Consider the following 20,162-nt stretch of genomic DNA (forward strand, 5'->3'; position numbering starts at 1 on the left):
AATATGTAATTATATATATACTTAAATTAATTATATTAATAACTATTTAATACGACTATTATATATTGTAGTATTAATTAAATTATAAATAATTATATTCAAGTGAATAATTTAATGAAAAAATTTGACTACCAATAATTTGATTTGTATACCTCCAAGAATTTAAAGCCACTCCAAGCGTCGGTGAGTGATAAGAAAACTCCCACATGTTTATAGGAGAAAGTTAAATTTCCATTTGAATATCAACATTTACATTTAAAAATTGTGATAATTGTAGTTTTAGCATCAATAAATCAATAATTTACCATTGGAGACACCAACCATTCTTCAGTTACATGAACACCAACTATTATACTACAAATCCTGTTTCATTACTTACAGTACAAAACGGTTCTTTATATTTTTCATGGCACACAATCACGATACACCGTCTTTTACACATATCCAATCAAAACTGAGTGGAAAACAGTAACGAAAAGGTAGAAAAACACTTGAAATCAATCATAAAATAAGTAAAGATCTATAATTCTTTTTTATTCCGGTGGACATTTAATTGAAAACCCACACTTACACACGAACAGAAAAGAACAGTCATCAACAAAGAACACAATCTAACACCATAAACTTCAATTACTTTCTAGAGTAGCAAAGAAACAGAAAAAGAAAACCATCTGTCCTTCCATCAGTTGCAAACTACACATGTTCTTTATCCCCTATCACAGTAATTACCTTTAGTACATGGCCTATTCCCTACATTATACGCTCCTTGACACTTGTTTCCACAAGCAGGATTTCCACGGTTTTGACTAGCCAAAGTACGTTTCACTGTTTGGGCCAGAATCCGTCTATGTTCTTCAGTGTCCATCAGAAATTCTTCATCGTCTTTCACTAACATTGGGCATTCACCCACAGTGCCATTACACTGATCAGCATATTGGTCCCATGATGATGGAGAAGCGTCGCAGTGGTTGATCGATAAGAGAATGATTGATGGTAGAAAGATAAGAAAAGTAAAGCAGATGAAGATGGTGCTTCTTGGTGCCATGAGTTGACTTATTTTGGGAAACAAATTGTGTTGATATTATTGATGCATATAAGTTAGAGAAAATTACATGTTTGGTCCTTGTGTTTTACCGACTATTGCATGCGCAGTCAAATTTTAAAGTTATCTAAATCGCGTTATTATATTTTCATTTCATTGAATATAGTTCGTGACTGATAGGGACCATAATTGTAATGAAATGCAAACCTAAAACGATACTAAAACAATTTGAAGTTTTGAACCAAATTTCAGTTTTGAATAAAATATATATAGTGAGTAGTGACCATATATATTCGTAATTAACTCTGTAAATTATAAAGGAAGAAAAGTGGGTACTGATACTCACGGAGTCACGGGTGTAAATAACCTCCTTGTTAGAAAACCTTTCATTGTCAAGACTCTGCTAAATATAATTTTTGTAAACATATTGAATTTTAATATATTTTATTTAAATAATAAAAAATTTCATTTATCTTGTTTGCAATCAATGCAAAGGGAACACTGGAAATAATTATAATAACCATGTGATAAGTTTCAAAACCGGATGATATTAACTTTGTATATCAAGGTCGACGGCAAAAAAAAATACACAAAAATATATTTTGCGACCGATAATATTAGTTTAGTTTGTATATCAACGTTGATGGAAATAAGAAATACAATAAATATGTTTTGCGACCGATAATATGTTCAGGGGCGGTTTTAGGGTGGATTGCTAGTGGTAACGGCAACCTCTAACTTTTCCGGACGCAGTGGAAAAATTTTCGAAAATTTTATTTTTCTACTGTCGTGCAACACTAACTTTCACATGACACCCCTACTGTGAAATCTTGTGTCCGCCTCTGAATGTAACATCCATAAATTTTACACCAAATTTAAACTCTTTCGATCATAAATAAAATCAGATAGCATCGTTTACAAAAATGTTTTCAAATCAATATCCATCAGAGTGTCTCAAAATCATAACATAAGGATGAGGAACGGTACGGTCACGTTTTCGCCTTGCCATGATCTCCTGAATTACCTGAAACAATACACTGAAACTGTAAGCCTGAGAGCTTAGTGGGTCACTGCCAAAATACCAATGCCACACTGACAATGCCATATCAGTAACAAGCAATCAATCAACATGCATACTGGGTCATCGGCCTAACTGGACCGCCATACTGGGTGTACAGTCAATCTGAATCAATCCCGATCCTTCGGCATAACTGGTCCACCACGTGGGCATGCAGTCCCGGATCTATAATAGGGTATGTTGGGCTTTAGCACAAAGCAAGACCGCCTCAACCCAACCAATAAGCAAATAACCATGTGTGCATAACAATCATATACTAGCATACACAAACATCAAACATATTTATCTCAATGATCATCAATAATAGAATTCTCGCGTAACTAGAGTACCGACCTACAAGGTCACTAACATATCAATCCATACGGATCATAAGAGCATAACATACTGTCTACCATGATTCCGATCTAACAAATCATAACCACATGTAGCATACCATAACAATAACAACTATAGGGCCCGCCGTGGTGCCGTTGACCCTATCGATATAGTGAGGATAACTCACCTCGCAGATGTCGACTCGTAAGATAAACTCCAACTCTCGGATCACTTGACACAGGCTCCACCACCTATGACCATAGTACAAAATACTCTTGAGTCCTTAACCTTATAAGTTACTCCATAACCCACTAGTCAACCCCTGGTCAAAGTCAAAGTCCTCAGTCAAGCTCAACAGTCCATGTTGACCCCCAACTCGGCGAGTACCCTCGGCTACTCGCCGAGTTCCTTTAAGCACATTCCAACTCGCCGAGTCATCGGGGTGACTCGCCGAGTTCCTTCGATTCTTATCCAAAGTTTAAGGCCACCCGTCGAGTTCCCTCCTTGCAACTCGACGGATACACACACATACATATCATAGGGAAAACTCACCCGACTCGCCGAGTTGTTCTTCAACTCGTCGAGTCTTATGGTAATCTTCATTGGACTCGCCGAGTTGCTCATCCAACTCGTCGAGTTTACGACCATCTTCATGTGACTCGTCGAGTCAACCTTGCGACTCGCTGCGTCCATTCAGTCCTTTTTCCATACAGACCTATTTTGAGCCATTCAGCGGCTCCAAATAGTAGATCCAAGCTTCTAGGACATGCTTTTCACGTAAAGTTGCAAACTTTATGTGCATGCATAGCTAGAAAGGTTCTTAATGCCAAATCTAAGCTCTTAATGGAGCTTCATGCTCAAGAGGGACCTCAATCATGACCAAAGCTGAAACTTTATGCTTCTAGAATCCAAGGAGGGTCCAGATCTGAAGTTACAACCTCAAATCTAGCCCATAGCTCCTCTTTCCAGCTTAATATTCCCACCAAAACCCTAAAACTCAACCAATAGAAGAGATCCACAAGGAAAAAGGCGATTTGGTTACCTCTAGAAGATGATAACTGAGATAGGTGTTGATTCCCACACTCTACTTGCTCCAATATCCTTCTCCTCCAAGCCTTCCCCCTCCAAAGATCCTTTTTCAAGCTTCAAACACACAATGGGCACACGCACACGCATATTAGGATTTTAAGGAGCTCTCAAAGATTGCAAAGAGGCCAAAGGAGGCTGAGGCTCCTTTAAATAGAGGTGCAAACCACGGGATGTAGGGTTTCATCTGCCAGCTCCTACTCGCCGAGTCCCAATATGGACTCGTCAAGTAGGTCACTTAACACGGGATCCCACCCCGCTGCTACTCGACAAGTAGGTCAACCAACTCGTCGAGTAGAGCTTAACCCAATAAATCATATTTAAACAATAACTGGGAATCGGGGCGTTACAACTCGCCCCCACTTGAACTACACTTTTCCCTCGAAGTCCGCTGGGATAAACAATGTCGGGTAATGCTAGTGCATCTCCGCCACCGACTCCCATGTCCACTCGGATCCCCTCCAATGTTCCTACAGTACCTTTACCAAAGGTATTTCCTTATTCCCTAGAATCTTCTTCTTCCTTTCCAAGATAGCCACATGCCTCTCCACATAGTTCAGGCGCTCATCGACCTGAATGTCATCCAACGATACCACTGCCTCCTGGTCCATAATGCATTTTCGCAATTGAGAAACATGAAATGTGTTGTGGATTCGGCTGAGCTCCTCCGAAAGCTCTAGCCTATGAGCTACCCTGCCAACCCTAGCAACAATCCTGAATAGCCCAATATAATGGGGACCCAATTTTCCCCTCTTCCTGAAGCAGATCACACCCTTCCAGGGTGAGACCTCTAGGAGAACCATGTAGCCTAACTGAAATTCTAGCTTAGATCAGCGTCGGTCTGTATAACTTTTCTGCCGACTCTGAGCGGTCTGCAATCACTGTACTATGATGTATCTTCTCGGTAGTTTGCAGAACTAACTTTGTCCGACCCATCACCTTGTGCCCAACCTCGCCCCAGCAGACTGGGATCCTCCACTTCCGCCCATACAACAGCTCGAAAGGCAGGGTGCCAATACTAGAATAATAGTTGTCATTGTAGGCGAACTCTGCAAGCGGTAGGTGGGAATCCCAACTCCCACCGAAATCAATGACGTACGCCCTCAAAATAACCTTGAGGGTCTGTATGGTTCGCTCACTCTGCCGATCAGTCTATGGATGGAACAATGTGCTAAAATGCAGCCGCGTACCCAGTTCCTCATGGAACTTCTAACAAAAACGGGAAGCAAACTTGACATCTCGATCGGAAACGATAGAAACTGGAACCCCATGGCGAGAGACAATCTCTCTGACGTACAGGTCGGCCAACTTCTCTGCCGACGAGCTCTCCCGTATGGCTAGGAAATGGGCACTCTTGGTCAATCGATCCATGATGACCCATATAGCATCGAACCCCTTTGCCGTCTTCGGAAACTTCGAGATGAAATCCATTGCGATCTGTTCCCATTTCCACATGGGAATCTCCAGAGGCTGCAACTTTCCATGCAGCCTCTGATGCTCGGCCTTGACCATCCTACAGGTCAAGCACTTCTCAACAAACCAATCGATATCTCGCTTCATACCAAGCGACCAATAAGTCGAACTCAAATCACAGTATATATCTTGGTGGCTCCCGAGTGAATAGAAAAACAAGACTTATGAGCCTCCTCCATCACTGTCTGCCGGACCCCTCCGGACATCGGAACCCAAACCGACCCTAACGGGTCAACAATCCTCGGCTATCCTGAACAAACCGGGCGCTTTCTCCCTTAATCCTTTCCAACTTCCAGTTCTCTGGTCTGATACCCTCAATCTGGGCATTCCTGACCAAGCCCACCAGCGGGGAATCCATCGATATCCTCGTACACCTGGCTGGGGTAGAGGACCCAGCTGACTTGCTGCTGAAAGCATCCGCAACCACATTCGCTTTACCAGGATGGTAAAGGATCTCACAATCATAGTCCTTGACCACATCCAGCCACCTACGTTGCCTCATATTCAGGTTCGGTTGATCCATAATGTGCCTTAAACTCTTGTGAACCGTATAGATAGTACATCGGACACCATACTAATAACGCCTCCAAATCTTGAGAGCGAAAACCACCACTCCCAACTTAAGATCGTGCATAGGGTATCTCGTCTCATGCGGCTTTCAGCTGCCGCGATGCATAGGCTACCACCCGTCCTCTCTGCATGAGTACTGCCCCTAAACCTGTGATGGATGTATCTCAAAATACCACAAAATCCTCAACTCCCTCGAGGAGTGTCAACACCGGTGCTTTGCATAAACACTGCCGGAGGGTCTCAAACGCCCTCTGCTGCTCAGGGTCCCATCGGAAATCCACCCCCTTCCTCGTTTGACGAGTGACGGGTACGACAATCTTGGAGAAATCACGAATGAATCTCCGATAATACCCTGCTAAAACCAAGAAACTCCTGATGCCTGAGGGAGATCTCGGAGTCTCCCACTACATAACCGCCTCCACTTTGGCTTGGTCGACCAAAATCCCCTCCTGGTTAACGAGATGTCCAAAGAACTGGACCTCTCGCAACCAAAACTAACACTTTGAGAACTTGGCATACAACTGTTCTCGCCGCAGAACCTCCAGCAGCTCCCTTAGATGCTCCTCATGTTGCTCTCGGGTCTTGGAATATACCAAGATATCATCTATGAACACAATGACCGAGCGATTGAGCATCGGTCTGCAGACTCAGTTCATCAGATCCATGAACACTGTTGGCGCGTTGGTGAGACCAAACGACATCACCACAAACTCGTAATGACCATAACAAGTCCAAGACGCGGCATTCCCCACGTCTTCCTCCCTTACCCTGACCTAGTGGTATCCTGATCTCAAATTAATCTTGGAAAACCAAGATGCACCCTTCAGCTGATCGGCAAGGTCGTATATCCTTGGGAGCGGATAACAGTTCTTCACCATTAACTTGTTCAGCTCCCTATAGTCAATGCACATCCTGTGTGAACCGTCCTTCTTCCTGACAAAAAGGATCGGTGCTGCCCAGGGTGAACTACTCGGTCGAATAAACTACTTACCCAGCAGCTCCTGTAACTGGGATGATAGCTCCTACATCTCAAGCGGTGCCAAATGGTACGGCGCCTTGGCGATAGGGGCCGCACCTGGCACTAGATCAATCCTGAACTCAACCTGCCTCACCGGAGGCACTCCGGGTAACTCCTCCGGAAACACATCAGCAAACTCTCTAACCACCGGGACCTCTGAAACTGAGAGTTGCTCTCTAACCCGCATATCTACCACATACGCCAAACGACCGGCACACTCGTGGTAAATATACTGTCGAGCCCTGGCTGCCGAACAAAACCCTGATCCTGACCTGGTGCCCTCACCATATACTACCAGTTCTCCCCCACTTGGGGTTCGAACCACCACCCGCTGTCCCTCACAGTCGATCATGGCCCCAAAAAGGCTAAGTCAATCCATCCCTACAATCACGCATACATCCCCCATGGGAATAGGAATCAAATATATCAGGAAGGACACCCCGAAAATCTCCAACTCGCATCCCTGGTAGACCGAAGAAGCAGAAACCCCGTGTTCGTTGGCGATCGAAACTCGCAACGGACACTCCTGATCATCTATCGACACACTAAACCCTTTACTGAAAGTCTGAGATGCGAATGACCGACTCGCTCCCGAGTAAAATAAAACCAAAGAAGGCAAGGAATTTACTAGAAACGTACCAAATCGCAGGTACAATCCATAAGCATAACACAATTACAATAATTGAGACATAAAATAGAAATGTACTAGTAACCACATTTGGTGCTGCCTTGGCCTCCTCGGCCATGAGCTGGAAGGCGCGAACCTGAGCCTTCGGAGGCTCCACGTTGACTGGCCTCCCATCTCTAATCCTCACAGTAGCTGGCATGGAACCCTGCGCCGACTTGGCGGCGAGCTGCGGACTGTTGGTCTTCACATGACCAACCGGATGACAATGGTAACAAATCATCATATCTGCGGGAGGGGCGGACTGACGGCAGTCCCTGGCATAGTGACCCTCCTTGCTACATTTGTGGCACCCACCACCTGCTCTACAAACTCCCAAATGAAGCCTGCCACACTTTCCACAAGTGCGGCTCTGCTGACCCGCAAACCGTGTATCAACGGTCATAGACCGCTTAGGCGCCGGCTGAGACTGTGTCGGTTCCTGACGCTGCTCCTTCAGTTGCAGCTCTATCTCCAACTCACACTGCCTCGCGGCTTCCTCTAGATCCAAGAGGGTATCACAACGCTGAGTAGCCACAAACTGTTGTATATCCGTCTTGAGCATACTCAGATAACGAGTCATCTGAGACTACTCTCACGCAAACTCCGGGAAAAACATAGCCCTCTCAGTGAACATCCTGGTAATCTCCATCACAGACTCCCCATCCTGTATCAATGTCAAAAACTCCTGAGCAAGCCGCTCCCGTTCCATGCGCGGAAAGTGGGTGCAAAACATATCCCGGAACTGCTCCTAAGTAACAGCAGCCCGCTGATCATTAGAATATGAACCTGTCATCAATCTCCACCAGTCCTTTGCCCTGAGCCTGAGCAGGTTCAAGGCACACCTGACCTTCTGGTCAGTAGGACAAGAGCACATGAAGAAACAACCCTCCACATCAGACAACCACCTCATAGCTCTGATCGTATCCTGTGTACCATCAAATGTCAGGGGCTTCATACTATCGAAGTCCGGGTACTGGAAAGCCCTGACGGCTCCTCATCCAACCCCTGCCGTAGTTACAGTCGAAGTGGCTGCAGCGACTGCTGTCTCTGAAAGAGCTGCATATCGCTCATCAAAATACTCAACCATCTCGGTCTTGATCGACCCAAACATCTCTGGTAGCTACGCTCAGAAAGCCGCAACGACCTCATCGTGCAGAATCTCCCGGATCCTGGCATCCAGCTCCTTAGTCCCTATCTGAACCACGAGCTCAGGTGCTATCGGCACCTTTGACCCTCTGTCTCCCGAACCTGACCCTGATCCGGATCCCGATCCTGATCCGTACCCAGCAGCAAAACGTCTCGTCACCACCATACTAAAAGGTACACCCAAGACATCAGATAAACAACATAATATCGGGAGACCAAAACCCATAAATCCTAGGGGTTGTGACTTCCTTGCTACGCGTATGGGTCCTGAGCTTCCAGTAGTACGGGACCATACAACCTTCCACACCTACCCAAATTTGTCTCAACTATCACCACAACGCCCTAATACTATACTCAACATAATGTGCGCTCAACCCTCACTACTAGGGGACATCGCCTATCTCACAACTGATTCCCATAGCTCTACACAACTCACACCTCAATGGAACTTCCATCAGCCCCTACAGCGCTGGTGTATGCTAGCTGCACATAACGCTGGACCCGATAGACTTTCGAATATCCAATCCTACCCTAAGGTCGAATCACACATCCTCAAGTTATAAGATCTTGACTATACACAGCCGTGATGCATACACTAAACATCTAAAGTTATGATGTCAATTCCATATAAAAGAAAAGCTAGGCTAATAGGTATCATATAATCAGGCAAATCTATCATGCGATTCCTGAAGATCCATAGCCTAGCACTAGCATGTTGTTCTAACATATAAGAATATCAAATAACTGTATGGTATTTTTGGGTTTACTTACTGGCTCCCGCTGATCGTACCCTCTGCATCCTCCATCCTTTATTTTGAAAACCATTTTTAAAACTTACTTTCTGAAAACCTCCTTGATTTGAGACTGGATTCACACGAGTGTTCCTCCAATTCACTTAAACCAAGGCTCTGATACCAACTTGTAACATCCATAAATTTTACACCAAATTTCAACTTTTTAGATGATAAATAAAATCAAATAGCATCATTTACAAAAATGTTTTCAAATGAATATCCATCAGAGCCTCCCAAAATCATAACATAAGGATGAGGAGCGGTTCGGTCACGCCTTCGCCTTGCCATGATCTCCTGAAGTACCTGAAACAACAAACTGAAACTGTATGCCCGAGGGCTTAGTGAGCTACACCCAAAATACCAATACCACACTGACAATGCCATATCAGTAACAATCAATCAATCAACATGCATACTGGGCCATCGGACTGACTGGACCGCCCTACTGAGCCTACAGTCTATCTGAATCCATCCTGAGTCTTTGGCATGACTGGTCCGTCACGTGGGCATGCAGTCTCCCCAGACCGCTCATAGGGTATGTTGGCCTTCAGCACAAAGCAGGACCGCCTCAACCCAACCAACAAATAAATAACCATGTGCGCATAACAATCATATACTGTCATACACAAACATCAAACATATCTATCTCACTGATCTACAATCATAGAATTCTCTCGTAACTAGAGTACCGACCTAGCAGGTCACTAACATACCAATCCTTACGAATCATAAGAGCACAACATACTGTCTACCCTGATTCCGATCTAACAGATCATAACCACATATAGCATACCATAACAATAAAAACTAAAGTGTCGGCCTTGGTGTAACATCCCGAGTTCAGGAGTGCAAATTCAGGGTTCAAAGTGTAATTGCAAAAGAGCAACTCGGCGAGTCCATGGGTGGACTCGGCAAGTAGGGTCGCGATTTTGGTCGCGTGTTAAGTGGCTAACTCGGCGAGTCGGCGGTTGGACTCGGCGAGTTAGTGTTGTGTGGAGAAAACCCTAATTTTGATGATGAGCCCTATATAACGGACATTATACCCTCTCCCCAGCCTCTTTACCCTCTCTTGAAGTCCAGAAAACCCTAGGGAGCATTTGTGAGTGGTTTGAGAGCATTTAAACCTTGGAGAAGAGATTTTGGAAGAGATCTTGGAGAGTTAAGAAGCTTGGAGCAAGGGGCTTTGCTAGGATTCGGATTTCTTTTCTGTTGGAGTTTCCTTTTGAGGTATTATTTCGTTGCTTGGGCTTTTATTCTTCATTTTGAGGTTTTTGGAAAAGATAGCATGTGGTGTTTTGAGTTGGAGGTTAGATCTGAGGTTTCTACCTCAGATCTGGAATGGAGAAGGTCTAGAGTGCATTAAAGTCCCTGTTCTTGAGTGATTGGTGAAACCATCTTGTCCCAAACCCTAACCCTAGAGTGTTATATGCTTATATCTCTTTGGATTCACGTAAAGTTTGCCACTTTACGTGATGGATGGGTTGTAGAAGGGTAGATCTATGGTTTGGATCATTTGCATGACCTGGAAAGCTTTTGTATGGATTAAGATCTAGAGGTACTCAGCGAGTCACAAAGGTGTACTCGGCGAGTTGCTTGAAGATGGGCAGGAACTCGGCGAGTTGGAAGAACAACTCGGCGGGTTGGTTGAAGATAGCCTTGGACTCGGCGAGTCTGTTCTTGGACTCAGCGAGTCTGGTCGTGAGGTCCTAACCTTCTTCTGGTTGAGCCGTGAACACGAGAACTATGTACCTCGATCTTCTGATACAGCAAGGGTCGCCTCCCTCCCCCTTACCACACTTTTCCACCTTCTGGCCATTAAATCGGTGAGTCAAGGGAGGACTCGGTGAGTTGAGTGGGAGGGGACTCAGAGTTTTGGGACTCGGCGAGTCTCGGGGTGACTCAGGGAGTTGAGTCGCAGTTTGGGGAAGTTCTGAGCATGGGGACTCGACGAGTCGACGAGTTGACTCGGCGAGTAGGTTCAACCATGAGGGTTGACTTTGACTGAGGACTTTGACTTTGACCAAGAGTTGACCAGTTGACTTCCAGGAGTATTTTGGTTGTTATTGGTGATTATTGGTTTTGGTGATTCAATGATGGAGTTCGTGACGCTGGTCGGAGCAGCGTGGACTGTTCTTCAGTCGGCAGTAGCAGGCGAGTCTTCTCATTATACTTTACCTAGAGTCGTAACAGAGTTATGTGATAGAGATATTATATGCTATCTATGTGATGTGTGGCACTTCATTATTTCTATGTGATTTATGCTGTGTGTATATCAGAGTTAGGACCGGAAGGTCCACAGAGCTAGGACCAAAGGGTCCGCAGAGTTAGGGCCCAAAAGCCCATAGAGTTATAGCCTCGAGTGGCTAATATATGTTATATGTGGTATTTTTAGAATTATGTGCCAGTGTATTTGTATGTTGTTTATGTGTTGAGATTTATTGTGATATGTGATTCAGAGTTCTCAGAGTTAGGACCTTTGGGTCCATAGAGTTAGGGTCAGAGGCCCCATCGAGAGTTGGGACTGGAGGGTCCCACTGAGACACACTGACCAGAAGGTCAACAGAGTTATAGCCTTGAGTGGCTAATATGTGTTAGAGTGGTATTTTGGGGAACTCACTAAGCTTCGTTCTTACAGTGTTTTGTGTTATGTGATTCAGGTTTTCTCCGGATCACGTGACGGCACCGGCTCGATTGTACACACCAGAGGAAGCGGTTTTTTTGAAGATCCTGGTTTATTAATTGATTGAACAAAAGAGTCATGTATTGTAATTTAAAGAAAATGCGATTTTTATGACAAGTGTTAAGGAAAAAAGTAATTTTAAATGAAAAATTTGTCTTGAAAAATTTCGGCGTTACACTTCGTGTCGTAGACCCTATCGACATAGTGAGGATAACTCACCTTGTAGATGTCGACTCGGAAGATAAACTCGAACTCTAGGATCACTTGACATAGGCTCCAGCACCTATTATCATAGTACAAAATACTCATGTGTCCTTAACCATATAAGTTACTCCATAACCCACTAGTCAACCCCTGGTCAAAGTTAAAGTCCTCAGTCAAGGTGAACAGTCCAGGTTGACCCCCAACTCGCCGAGTACCCTTGGCTACTCGCCGAGTTCCTTGAAGCACATTCCAACTCGCCGAGTCATCAGGGTGACTCGTGGAGTTCCTTCGATTCTTAGCCAAACTTTAAGGCCACCCGTCGAGTTCCCTCCTTCTAACTCAACGGATACACACGCATACATATCCTAGGGAAAACTCATCTGACTCACTGAGTTGTTCTTCAACTCGTCATGTCTTATGGTAATCTTCATCGGACTCGCCGACATGTTCATCCAACTCGTTGAGTTCACGACCATCTTCATGTGACTCGCCGAGTCCATTCAGTCCTTTTTCCATACAGACCTATTTTGAGCCATGCAACGGCTCCAAATCACAGATCCAAGCTTCTAGGACATGCTTTTCACGTAAAGTTGCAAACTTTATGTGCATGCGTAGCTGCAAAGGTTCTAAATGCCAAATCTAAGCTCTTAATGGAGCTTCATGGTCAAGAGGGACCTCAATCATGACCAAAACTGAAACTTTATGCTTCTAGAATCCATGGAGGGTCTAGATCCGAAGTTACAACCTCAGATCTAGCCTATAACTCCTCTTTCCAACTTAATATTCCCACAAAAATCCAAAAACTCAACCAATAGAATAGATCCAAAGGAAAAAGGTGATTTGGTTACCTCCAGAAGATGATAACTGAGATAGGTGTTGCTTCCCACACTCTACTTGCTCCGGTTTCCTTCTCCTCCAAGCCTTCCCCTCCGAAGATCCTCTTTTCAAGCTTCAAACACACAATGGGCACACACATGTGTATTATTGATTTAAGGAGCTCTCAAAGACTACAAAGAGGCCAAATGAGGCTGAGGCTCCTTTAAATAGAGGTGCAAACCCTGGGATGTAGGATGTCATCTGCCAGCTCTTGCTCGCCGAGTCCCAATATGGACTCATCGAGTAGGTCAGTTAACACATGATCCCACCCCGCTGCTACTCGACAAGTAGGTCAACCAACTCGTCGAGTAGAGCTTAACCCAATAAATCGTATTTAAACAATACCTGAGAATCGGGGCGTTACACTGAATATGGTATGTTGATATATATCAAACTAAGCAAAAATTATGTCAACCATATAAAAAAGGGAAAATGAAAAACAAAATAATGAAATGGTATACAACGTATTAAATAATACTCAAAAGTACTTTACAACAATATAAAGTAATTAAATGTTCTTTTTAACCATATAAAAAAGAGAAAATGACAAATTACTCCTGCAATGTATTGCATATTTGTTCATTCAGTCTATTAAATTATTTTTGTGCTTTTTAAAGGGATAAAGTTGTTGTCACCGTGCTTTATTAATCACTACAACATACTATAATTTGTTTCATAAGCCACATAAGTATTTGAATCACTAAGAATGATCTGAAGACCTGAAGAGGATAAGCCCACTAAGATTCTATGTTCAACAAGAAAAATTCATATGTGTATTTGTAACCAAAATTTGTCTTCAAACAGTGTGTTTTTAATCACTTGGACCAGCTTGTAGTTGAAAAGTTTGTATGCACCATAATATCAGTAACATGGCTTCAGATGACAAACTAGTCAATGAAGATGAGGACTTGAGGTGAGTGTGGGTGGTGTTTCTCACATTTTCAGTTGGGTTTCAATAGAAACAAGTGAGCTTTTGGTGGAGGTTTCTCGGTGGTATTCGAACGTAATGAACCGGCTGTGAGTGGTGGGTTGGTTATAGAGTTATATGGTGGGTTTAGGGTGATGAAGAAGATGAATAGTATTAGGTTTGTTAGGTCCTTCATGGGGTTGTACATTTAAAGCAAATGTAGGTTAAAAGAAAATGTGTTAACAAATGTTTATGTGGCAAAGGAGTAACCGGGTGACCCTTCATTTTTTCTAAAGTAACCTGTTAGACCTGAAAAAAGTTAGTTTTATTTCACTCGGAAAGCATGAAAATAAGTTAAGGGACTGAATGGAAAAACATGCAAATACATTATAGGGCTGATGTCTTATTTTCCCTATAAAATGATTCAATGGTATATTCGGATTTACACCGCATATTACAAAATTAAAGTGTAGTGACCCAGATTATGATCACATGTGCGAATTGTAAAGATCTAATGAATCATACAAACATCAAGAACACCAGTAGTAAATAAAGATGTTTAAGGTCCATTAGAATAGTAACCGTACAAGTGGGTTTTGTTATTTCTCTGACTAACCTAACTCTCCGAATGGGTCTTACAAGTTCATCCATAAAAGGGAGTCACTCACTTCGTATATAGGAAAGACTCAACTCATTATACATACAAGAGGTTAAGCCACATCCAAGGAGAACTTTTTACCTTAACATTCTCCCCCCTCAAAGTTATGATTGGATGTCCCGACTTCAATTTCCAAACGAGCTCGTGCGATTAAGACCAACTACCCCTCGAAGTAACACCGATCTTCAAATCTGCAAATGAATACCTGAGAAGCTTCGGATACCCATTTCTACACCCCCCCCCCTTTTACAATCAACAAGTGATTATAAAACCCACAAAGGAGGAGAAGCTCTCGAGGAATAAACTTGACGAATTTCGCCCGCGAAGTGTGACCAAAATGAAATCATGAAAATCTTGCACAAAAAACCAAAGAAAAATTTCCAAATTTTGTGAAAATTTTGACTTTTGGGTGATAGTTGCAAGAAATTCGAAAACTTAGTTAAAACTATTAATTTGAAAAATTCTGGACGAACTTGTTGCGTCAAAACAGCCTCAAATTCGAAACTGTACCCCAAATGCGAAATTGGGCATAAAGTGACAATTCGCATAAGCTTCAAGAACTGAATTCGAAAATATCCCCATATCTCATAATTATACCCCAATGTCGAAACTGAGTAAATTCTGCCAACTTGCTTAAACAATAGGGATTCGAAATAAAAATTACGCATTCTTCACATAAAAGTGTGTTCTCCAAGCCACTTCTTATATGCTTTGATTTGATTCAAAAGAAGTTCGCTTTCTCTGCTCTTCAAAAAACACAAATATAGGGTCTTTACTTTAATTCATCATTGGACTGGTTTTCAGTTCAAGAGTCCCCTATTGTGTATTTTGATGCCCCTATCTTCAAAGGTAGAAGAAAAACATCATATTTGAATGATTTAGAAATGAATATCAGAAAAAGGATTGACGGATGGAAGGCCAGTTTCTCTCTTTTGGTGGTAAGCTCACTCTCTTAAAATCAGTCCTTTTCCCTATCGAAAGTGGGTAAAATCTGTCAATTCGTTGAAACTTTAGGGATTCGAATCGAAATAATCCTTCCTTCCCTAAACTGATACCAAATGCGAACAATAAGCATCACATGTTGAAATCTCTATTCGCAGGTCGCACGACTTCTTTGACCTCATGTCGAAATGGTGTTCGACATCCAAATCAATCACCACAAGTCGAAACTGATTTCGATACCAATTAAACCAAGCAACATATCTCGACCCAAGTATTTTCAATTCGACTATGAACCCAGAATGCGATCTCAGATCCTTCACATGTTGAAATAGCCATGCACACATCGAACGACTCCAACTTAATCAATCTCACATTCTCTCTACAACCATGCACATCGAGCTTCAATTCTACCTTCCCTGTAGACGCGAACTAACACACATATACCATCGACATCATCAAAAAAATTGTTCGACTTCCAATTGACCCCAACACAATATCCAGATGAAATCAAAATTGTTTCCATATTCACCAAGAACCTGATTTTGACTTTCAATATTGACTTTTCAATCGTCTACAAGCTTAAGGCGTTCGACTCTAAACAACTACGTTCTTTACTTCCAATTTCGACTTTAGTTAGCACAAACTTTTGAAATCAAAGTACATTAGTTGAAATTAGATTCCACTTACATAAGTCGAAATAGCAAAATACAAATCAAACTACTCCAATACAGCGTTCAACTTAGACTCAACATCTTTCACCAATTCGAAATCGATTTCAATGCTAACCAAAAACATTCGTCTCCAATGTTTTTGCAGTATACAAACCAACCAATTTTCGACTCAAAATACTATGGATTCGACTCCAATGCAAACCACAATTCGATTCTAGCTTATCTTGATTTGAACTAATGACTAATATAACGAAATCAGCTTTGACTCATACTCAATCAAAAAATAATATCAAAATGGAGTTTGATTTTAAGCTTTATTGCTCTAGCCAAGTTCGATTTCAGTCGAAATTCATCCATACGAGTCAAATCGAAGAACATCTATTCCACTTCATTGATTTTGATCATGATGTTGGATTAGTGTCTAAGTCCATAACTATTTTGGTATGTACTTCACCCGATGGTGCATGGTCCTTTTGGGTTGCCTTCACCAAAGCAACTTGATAGGATGAATTATGGAGAGAAATGATTAATTATGATTTATTAATATATTATGAGAATAATATATTAAAGGAGAAATCATATTGTTTAATTAATATTAGTCAAGAATTAATTGATAATTAATTTTGTGGCTAAAAGAGATTAATTAAACATAAGGGACTAGAACTGTAATTATAAGATAATTGCATCTGGGCTATGGATTACCTTGGAATAATAGGTTGGACAAATTCTATGAGGAAACCTATTAGAAATCGTCCAAGGGATATTCTAAAAGGGTCCATGGCCTGCTTAGGGCTTAAGCAGTCAAATTAGGGTTTCCTAGTTGAAAACCCTAATAGCCTACATGTATATATAGTACCCTTAAGCCCCAAAAACGTGGCTAGAAGAGTGCCACTAGGGTTTCTGGACGTTTTGGGCAGCCTCCTCTCTGCTTATTCTTCATCCTCTTGCTCTTGGTGTTTGTGAGCCATTAGAGGAGTGACAATTGTGACTCTAAGCTTTCTAAAGTCATTACAAGGAGGATTTGTGATTGTTATTGCTATATAACAATCAAAGGTAATTCTCTAAACCCTAATTTCAGTTTATAATATGTTATATCTAAGATTGTAAGTCTTGGATACATTACATATACAATACATAAACCTAGATCCAAGCATTAGGGTTTGCATGAGCATATAGGATGTTCTTTTGGCTAAAACCCATCAGTGGTATCAGAGCCTTGATTGGTTTCTGTTGTATGTGATGCTATGATTGAATTATTAACTGAAAATCGAATTCTGTCCTTCTGTTCGAACTGACTCGGCGAGTCACTACATGCACTCGACGAGTCTGCCCTACTCGGCGAGTTCCAATGTGTGACTCAGCGAGTCAGAGCGTCAGACAGAGGGAATTTCGGAATTTATTGTTGTTTTGCTTAAGGATAATTGCCATATTCATTTTCAACTTATAAAATACGATTTTTAATGTTTCTAAAAGATTATCCTTTCCAAAACACAAGATAATTGCCAATTGATTAGATAATAACTTCCTTATATGATAAAGATTGATTATTTGTATTAATTGGGTAACTTATCTTGCAAGAAATTGAAATTAGGTCAAATATAGATAATGAAAAAAATTAATTGTTTAATTTTTATTATTTGTTAGTTGATGCTTGTGTTGTGAAAAGGTTTCATTTGTGCCCATGTAAGTTTTATGGTTTAAATTTGAACTTAAAGGTTTTGTTTTGAAATTTAAATAGTTGAAACCCTAATGTTTGGAAATGTTTCAAAACTTTCCCTCAAGTTTTGGAATTTAAAAGTTGATTAAAAGTTTAACTTAGAAATGTTAAATTCTAAAACCCTAGTATTGTTTTGAAAAGTTCAAATCACACCCTTATGGTCTTATTAATTAATTAAAGTGTATGCATGATGATTAAATTTGACCACCTAGTATTTTAAAAGTGTAAAATACACCCTATACTATATATAACATTAAAAGTCTAATATATATGTATGAGTAAAATTCAGTCTTACCGTTAGTAGGCCTCATTTACGAAGCTGGTCTATAAGGGGTGTTTAAGGAAATTGCCTATAAAATGGCGATTGAATGGGTATCCACTCTTACCCACCGCACTCTTGACTAGTGGAGGGTCGCTAGCCGAATGGGTAGGATAGGACTGAAACCTTCCATTATAAGTATAATGAAGTACAAAAGTAACTAAATGCTTTTACAAATTCCCAATCTTAGTTACTTTAGGAAAAAGTGAATTGATGCAATTCCATGAAATTACACTTTGTGCCGTTGCGAAGACGTTAGTGGAGCGTGTGTGGTTAACCGACACACTAAATGGTTCTAAGCAAAGGTAGCAAAGGGTGACTCAATGTTTGTCATAGTTTGGTGGAGTGTGTGTGATTAACCGACACATCGAATAGGTGACTGTAACATGTGGGGGCACCATGTAAGTCTGCATGGTTATTCACACCCGCTTTGTGATCCTCGGTATCCCAGTCACTAACTAGAGGGGCATATCGAGATTTAAACATGCCATTGAAAAGTTCAATGAATCTCAAAAGATCTAGGAATTTTCAATAGATTTAAAACTTAAATTTCTTTTTCGTTTTTCATGGTGGAAATTAGTGAATCGTCATTCACTTACCTTCAAATATTCTGCAACCAGATTACGACATCCCTTTTCTAGGTTGTAGTGTATTGTGTTGGTTCCTAGCCTTAATATATCATTTGGGTGATGTATTAAGGACTCAATCAATCAACTAACTTGAATTTAATTTTTCTGCCGTTTTGTAGATGTCAAAGTATGACAACTATGGTATTCACAAATCCCGTGGAATAAGTTTTTCACATGAAGATGATATTCCACGATTCGATCGAGAAACACGAGATCATGCTTCACTTCCTCCACCTCCTCCTATTATTCTCCCTAAACCACAAATTCAAAAGATTGAAAAGTTTAAACTCACTCAATCCCTTTTTGGCAAGTAAACATGAAGAAGGAAAGTCAGTGTGTGCACACATCCTAGAGATGAAGTAACACATTGATAGGTTAAGAAAGTTGGGATCTGTTGTCTGTGAGGAGCTGGCTACTGACTGGGTTCTTCAGTCACTTCCTGACTAATATAGTGAGTTCGTAAGAGAGTACTATATGATGAACCACGAAATAACCCTCATTGATCTCACCTATATGCTTATTGCTACTAAATCAGCAATGATTGGGCGCACCGGAAAAGCAAAGTTGATTGGTGGATCTGCCTTCCAGACCTCTGTGGATATAGGCAACGAAAGGCATGCCATGATCGAAGGGTTTGATCATAAGAGAAAGGCAAAGTCTGAAGTAGTTCCATGCGCTGTTCCAAAAGAGTCAATTTGCTTTTATTGCCAAGAGAAGGGCATTGGAGACGAAGCTGTCCTATTTACCTAAGAGATCTAAGAGATGGGAGAGTCAAAACGTATGGCTCTGCTTTAGGTAAAATCCATTAACTAACTCTTTTAAGTTCCTATTATAGATTCTTGATACATGATGTGATAAGATTACAATTGATTTTTTGTAGGATCGAAGAAAGGAAAGGAAACCTAAGGGAAGAAGTGAGCGGAATCTAATCGTGAAGAAATGGATTTCGATCGCATTGCTTGAAGATTGGATTCTTAAGCTACTATTTAGAGTTAGAATAGATTGCTAAGAAATACGTATTGAAATAGTTTTTTCAATGAATTGCATTGTAAGGACAAATTTTTCCACAATAAAATAGATTTTGATTTTATATTTATCCTTGCAATGGCGTGTATAAAAAATTGATGTTTGAATGTTTCTGTTATTAGCAATAATGGATTTGATTCTTAATTATGTTATTTGTGGAAAGGTCAAGAATTTACCAAATAGGGAAAGTTTATTATCGCCCAAGTTTCAAATGGACAGAAACTTGGAATCATACAACTTGGTTGCATGATGAATCAAAAATTTCATATTTGGAAATTAGACTAGTTCACTGACAAAGTGTCAAGTGAAGGACTAGGAGATCGAGTACACAAGGTTGTGTGTTG

At 41.4% G+C, this 20,162-nt stretch overlaps 1 protein-coding gene across 1 annotated transcript; it reads right to left on the minus strand.

Annotated features, from left to right (window-relative positions):
- Positions 1 to 706: 706 nt before the first annotated feature.
- On the minus strand, positions 707 to 1,045 carry LOC111900003 (protein RALF-like 33). The gene has a single exon (XM_023895886.1). It carries the CDS (start codon positions 1,043 to 1,045, stop codon positions 707 to 709), a length of 339 nt encoding a protein of 112 aa, XP_023751654.1.
- Positions 1,046 to 20,162: the final 19,117 nt, after the last annotated feature.

Source organism: Lactuca sativa, chromosome 3 (assembly GCF_002870075.4).
Source record: "Lactuca sativa cultivar Salinas chromosome 3, Lsat_Salinas_v11, whole genome shotgun sequence".
NCBI classification, from domain to species: Eukaryota; Viridiplantae; Streptophyta; class Magnoliopsida; order Asterales; family Asteraceae; genus Lactuca; species Lactuca sativa.

Bases quoted from the DNA above. Each gene is read 5' to 3' on its own strand.
- LOC111900003 (XM_023895886.1), bottom strand. From the start codon at position 1,045: ATGGCACCAAGAAGCACCATCTTCATCTGCTTTACTTTTCTTATCTTT.